Source organism: Centruroides sculpturatus, unplaced genomic scaffold (assembly GCF_000671375.1).
Source record: "Centruroides sculpturatus isolate CEXI.00-Female unplaced genomic scaffold, Cexi_2.0 scaffold797, whole genome shotgun sequence".
Lineage (NCBI taxonomy): Eukaryota > Metazoa > Arthropoda > Arachnida > Scorpiones > Buthidae > Centruroides > Centruroides sculpturatus.
Genome location: NW_019385165.1, coordinates 107,994 through 114,501, shown reverse-complemented (window position 1 = coordinate 114,501; position 6,508 = coordinate 107,994). Strand labels below are relative to the sequence as shown.

Genomic DNA, 6,508 nt, shown 5'->3' with positions numbered 1-6,508 from the left:
ATGTTTCTAAACATTCAATTGTTTTTTAAATGCGATATTGAGTTACTATAGCAATAATCAGTAACAGCAGCTTATTTACGCATTGCATTCGATATGTAAAATTTTATGCTGATAAATTACTAATCAAATTAATTAAAGATGTTTAAAAAATAATTATATCAATAATATTTTATTTAGAAATAATAGATGTTAATTAATACCTATGCATAACGAAAGACATGAGGCAGCTGTGGTTAAGCTGAGACACAGCTCATCACATGTTCTGTCTGGTTAATTAAAAAGGGGTTACAAATAATGTCTTTGTGATTCGCTAGACATAACGTAACAACGGTCTGTATAAAGTCATCCTAAAATGCCAACCCAGGGCTTTGAAAATTCGGGATGTAATCAGGGAGTAAGCCGAAAATATATTTATGTCCGCACATCTCAAATATGTTGTCATGTTTCTAACTATAGTAGACATGGTCTATCAAAAAAAAGTTGTGTTAGTTGACAAAAAAGTTGTGTTAGTGCCCATAGAATACAGAGTCTTAAATAAATAAATATGTGCTTATTGTTTATGATTTAAAATTTAGTGATTGACTCCTAGCAATTATGCATAACAGAATTCTAACATTTTAATCTTTTTTTCAGACATAATGCATCAAATTTTCATCCTGATTTATTTACTAATACATAAGTACCATATTTCATTATGAACTGGCTTTCTTCTTTTCAATTTGATGTAAGATGTAGACGGATAGTAATGACTTTATTAACAGGTATGATTTACTTACAACAATATTTATATATTATATTTAGTTTTAATATAAAAAAATATTTTTTTTAGTATAGAACATATCTTTATTCTTTAAACTGTACGTACTGATTTCAGAACAAATACCCTCTTATTCCAAGAAATTTATCTTATGCAAATAGCTCTTATCTTAACTCGTTCTTATAATATTTTACATTATAAAATTTAAAAGTTACACGCTCAGAGTCGTCGATAATTATTATCCATTACTATTGAGAGTTTTTATTCTAATTTAAGCCTACATAATTATACACACGAACACAAGACAAACGTTTGTAACAACAGTATTTAGAGTATTTAGATAAGAATAGAAAGTCAATGTGCTTATCTATCTTAGAATATATAAACGCCATATTAACCCATATCTGTGTTCAGATCTTTCACTTAATTACACACATCAATCTTAGTTTTATTACATTTTGTTTCGTTAATAAACAAATTTTAAGCAATATTTGCAGTTTTCTCTCGCATCACAAACTTGTGTTTTACACGAAGACAAGCAAAAGAATATCTCATAGGATATGCAACGTGCGATGACATGCAACGTCTGTATGATCCACTAAAAAATTCTTAGAAACAAGGAGTAAAGAAGTAAGGATACAATAAAAAACATATAACTACATACGTATGTAGATGTAGAGCTGTATAAAAATGTGTATGTGAAAGCAAGTTAAGTATTAGATTAATTAGAATTAATTGAAAATGTGAACAACCGTGCAATGCAAGGAAGCATTATAATTGCAGAATAAGTCACATCCAATCAAATAGAAATTAATTTCTCAAAGAAAACATCGTATAATTGATAAAACATTCACAGCAAATTTACAATATTATCATTGAAGCGAAGATAAAAAAAAACTAGGTCAATTTTTGTTAATTAGATAATGTAATTAATTCATTAAATTGCAGAAAAATGTGTTAAAATATCTTGAATTATGTAAATTCTCATTCTGAGAATTTAAAATCAAAACTTCTTAATATATTTTTTTAAATGTCTAGCAGATTATAAATGTAAGATGAAAGGTCGTTTTACTAGTACAAAATCCTGTTAGAATGTGATTAATATAGAAAGGTGGAGAGCATTATCTACATCATCATCACTCTGTAAATAATCAAAGTTTACCTGAGTAAAAAGATAAGCTTTGCGTATTATTACTTAAAATTTATGCAAAAAACTAGCGTATATTATTTGATTCGTTCAGTAAAACTAAACAATAATAAACACCTAGTTCTGTCGCCAGAAAATTGACAAATTGAAAGTGTTAAAAATACACGTTCATATTCAAGCTTAAGGTAAGATAACTTTATTAATGAATTAATCCACTGATAGACTCTCGTGATGTCCTTGTAAGTATCAAACTGTAAACAAATACTCTATTGTTTAAAATGCATACCTAATACTGTTTGCTAGGTTAACAAAATGAACACACCTCTAACTCCTTACCCACTTGAGACAAGTTGATGGATGATTATTATTATTATAACTTTTTCTATTTAAAAATTTTTCATTTTGTACTTAAAAAAAAGATAGAGTTATATTTGTAAAAATCTTGATGCAACATTTTTTGATCTTGAACCAAAGAATTGATCTGAAAACTAATGTAATATAAAATATTTTACTGTAGTTTTTTTATATATATAAATTTTTTATCCTCTAGTTTAACTATTGAATTGTAAAAGTTAACTTAGCAAATTTTGTCGGATTTTTTGCGTGTTTTTTAACATTTTAAGATGCTAACGTAATTCGTAATCATTTAAATCTATGTATGATGAATAATTGTGTCTCTCATAACAATCACGAAGCCCACAATGGAGAAAAATTTGACATATGGGGCAAAACACGTCATGAAGAAACCATTAATAAAATTCTATAAGTACTACACGAATTCGAAGCGTGGAGGAAGACTGACTTCATTTCACTCTTCGACCAAAGCATCAGAGATAAAATGAATAAATAAAATATTTCTTGGTCATACCCCTTATTAATATAAAAAAATAATTCGAATAGCGCTGTTTTAAGTATTGAGTGGCAAAATATTTAAGTTTTCTTGTATTAAGTTTCGTGTGCACTTCAAAATAACACGGAAATAGCTATTTTTGCACATTTCGTAAAATTGGTAAAATTAAATACAAACTCATATTTATATAAACTTTTACGTGAAAATTTAAAAATTCTGAATTTTTGTTCACGTTAATTATTTAATAATTAATATAATTTATATATAATTAGTTATACAAGAATAACAAATGTGACCGTTGAACCTTTTTCTAGCCTCGTCCCGGATCTTAGTTTCGGTTTTGATTTCGTTTTCATTATAAATTCGGCTTGTTTTTCGTCTTCAACAAATGTAATTTTGCTCAAAACGTAAGAGATGGGTCCGAAGAAGAAGGGAAAAAGTGGAAAAGGAAAAGGCAAGTAACCATTAAGAATTAAATTAGTATTTAATATACTTTATATTTAAAATCTGTATATTAAAATTTTCGACTCTTCCTTTTTATGAATCATGCCAAATGTAGAAAACAATGTTGCAAAAACGCTCGAGCCTGTTCATAAGTTGTGAGTTGACGAAGTTCAGCGTGACGGATGGTAACAGGTCTCAAATTTGCTCATTACGAGTGGACTAAGTTTAATGTACACATTTATAATTATTTATAAATGTCGGCATTATTTAAAAATAACGCATTACACAGTCATCACTGAGTCACTCCTTAACAAACGTTACAAACAAGTAATTCGAGGTATTGACACCTCACCACACAGCTGCCCCATTGTAAAGCCTTCCAACTCAACCCTTCGAACTTTCATGAAAAAGTGTGTTGAAAGGTGAGTTTAACTCCTATTCTGGAGTTTCGTGCGAAAATATTTGCAACATATTGCATATTGCTTGGCACCATAGAGACTAGAGAGATAATTTCATCTAATCCATACTTATCATCTATATTACAATTATAATTAGATTAGATAAATTACAAACTTGTTATCTGGGAAGGATAAATGCAAAAGAGAAATATGAAAATACAGTTTGTAGAATGAGCGTAGACGAAACTAGGCACTTTTATATATTTATTAATCTGAATCATATAATTACATTGTTTTATTTGTTTTACCTATTATAATTCTAATAGTAAATAAATAGAATACAAGATAATATGACAATGTGTTATTACACTGTTCAACGTTATAATATTACTGTAATACACTGTATATTAAAATGTATCACTATTATGTAGATTGTACACTACTATGTTATATTATTGTACCAGTACATAACCTATTTTTATAATTTGTACCGGTACATAATTCATTGGAGTAGAGAGTGTGAGTTTTGGATGTTACTTAAATTTAGACTTTAATTTAAATTTTCGTTTAATCTCACGTATGTAAAGCGAAACAATCGATAAGCAAGTGCAGTTCATAGTTATCTACCCAAAAGTTATGCAAATGATGTTCTAGACATCTTCTACACTGACAAGTAAAAGAATAAATTTAGGGAATGAATAACGCTTTACATTCGGGCTATGAATAGCAAAATAATTACATTGACAGGAATTATTTATATCTTAATATTTGCACATAATCGTTTATTTGTAAACAATTGTTACTTTAAATAATTAATCTGTATATAGGATACGTATAATTAAATTTACGTCTGTCTGCTGTTTCTTTGATTATTACTTAAAAGCAGCTAATAAAATTTATATTTTAGCATATAGGTTAATTTCCAATTAATGCGGATGTCTGTCTATAAGGATATAACGTAATAATTTTTAAATCCTTCTAATGTTGTACATTGTATTTAGTATAAATTCTTATGTAAAGTATGCTTTTGGTTTGATTTATTATAAGTACACTAGTAGCCTGGGACGCGCCCTAGTGGGCGTTATTTACACATCTCCATGAGGCACAGTTCCTTTGACTTGTTTGTTCTATCAATATGCTGTACATCTCTGTTAAAGTCCCAATTGTAAGATTTACCCTTTGAATGAAGAGGTGGCAACCCCACCCCAAACTGTAGCCCCTCTGCGAACAATAAAGTCAAAGAAACCATACCCCTACTCGCGACCCTTCTCGAGATATAAGCCCCTAAAATAATAAATTCCTATTACAAATATACTGAATTATTTATATTGTTATATTGACCAAATAATAATTTATGGGCCAAATGAATAATAATAATTTATATTGTTAATTCAAATAGTAATTAAAATTGTTAATTTGAATGTTTGAAATATGACACACAATAGGGGCGCCTCTAGTGTCCGTTATCAAACGGTTTCGCAGACAGACACCCGTTGAATGAATTATATATGTAGATATATACATCTTTTAACTGCAATTTAAAAAGGAAAAAATGTGGAGTTATAAATTCCCACTCTTATCAGTCCACTGTCTGTCATTTCTGAATCTCGATAACGGAGTTCGGTTTGATGAACTGTGAGATCTAATATGGAAATCACAGGTGTAGAAGGGCTTGATTAAATATATAAAAACTTCCAACACAAACCCGAAATCACGTTATTTTTGTTCACACATTTCTCCCTGAAAGTTGTTATATGCATCACTGGCACGAATCTATTGTTAAAGGAAGAGTATAATGTGCAGGGTCAAGTCAAAACTAATTCGAGGTGGAGAGCATATATTTTAAATTAAATAAATAAATAAATAGCAGCCATACATTGTGATGATAATTGTGAGGATTCTAGGGATTTTTAGATTCAAACCCCACTTCTGTGACACCAATTTGTGAGCCACCGGGAGGGAGGAGCTGGCCTCTCTTTCCGGCNTTTTACTGTAATGATCTACAGAAAATTGTCATAAAAGTTTTTGTATGAATTAGCTTTATCGAAAGTACTTTGGCCGAGTCCTGAGGCAAGCAAGCGAAGCTAACTTAACCATGAAACATTGAAAAATTGTGTTGTTCGGCGAATTCACAGAAAAAAAAAAAAAATGTTGTTTTCTATGCCAAAGATTTTCCTCTTTTCCAAGTTTCACTTTGATAAATAGATTAAAAATATGTAAAATTTAAAATTTTAAACTTGTATAAGACATAATTGATGTATTTCAAAGACATTTTCGACGAATATTTTATTATGTAAAGGAGAATTTTAGTTTAATATAACATTCACAGACCGATACTGTGTCAAATAAATAGATTTCATATAAATAGTTTACGGGAATGTATTTACGTTCTTTGTCCACTAATTCTCGAATAGTTCGCTTCTGTGTAACGTGTTAAAAACATGGAGTTTTCTGGGTTTCATTCATATGTATACTCCTCCAGTTGTCTGCGAGGAACCTCACGTATGCAGATCGTCCATGTGTTGCTTATGTTTATGCTACCAATCCAATTTACGTAATCAATGTATAAATTAATCAACCCAATTATTTCTCTTTATAAATCCTGTAATATAGCATTAGTAAATTGTGAGAAGACCACCACTTCCCCCTCCAAAAAATATCTAGATATATATATATATATACAGTAGAGCGTCGTTTATCCGAAGGTCGGTTATCCGAAATGTCGGTTATCCGAAGGAATTCCAGTCGACAAATTTAAATTTTCGCCAGTGCTGTGGCGCTGTAATCTTTGGCTATGTCTTCGGCTACTCAAATATTTTACGTTTTTGATACTAAATTAACTTCTGAAGTATAATTTTTTATTGTTTTTATATTTTTCAATATATTTATTTTGTTTGTACAAAATAAAAAAA

At 29.4% G+C, this 6,508-nt stretch overlaps 1 protein-coding gene across 1 annotated transcript in view; it reads left to right on the top strand.

Annotated features, from left to right (window-relative positions):
* Positions 1-1,993: 1,993 nt before the first annotated feature.
* Positions 1,994-6,508, top strand: part of LOC111635658 (protein argonaute-2-like) — a 27,564-nt gene continuing 23,049 nt past the window's right edge. Inside the window, exons 1-2 of the mRNA XM_023380681.1 lie at positions 1,994-2,089; positions 3,069-3,208. Coding sequence (XP_023236449.1) covers positions 3,169-3,208 — 40 coding nt within the window. The 5' untranslated portion in view covers positions 1,994-2,089; positions 3,069-3,168. The remainder of the gene's footprint in view (positions 2,090-3,068; positions 3,209-6,508) is intronic.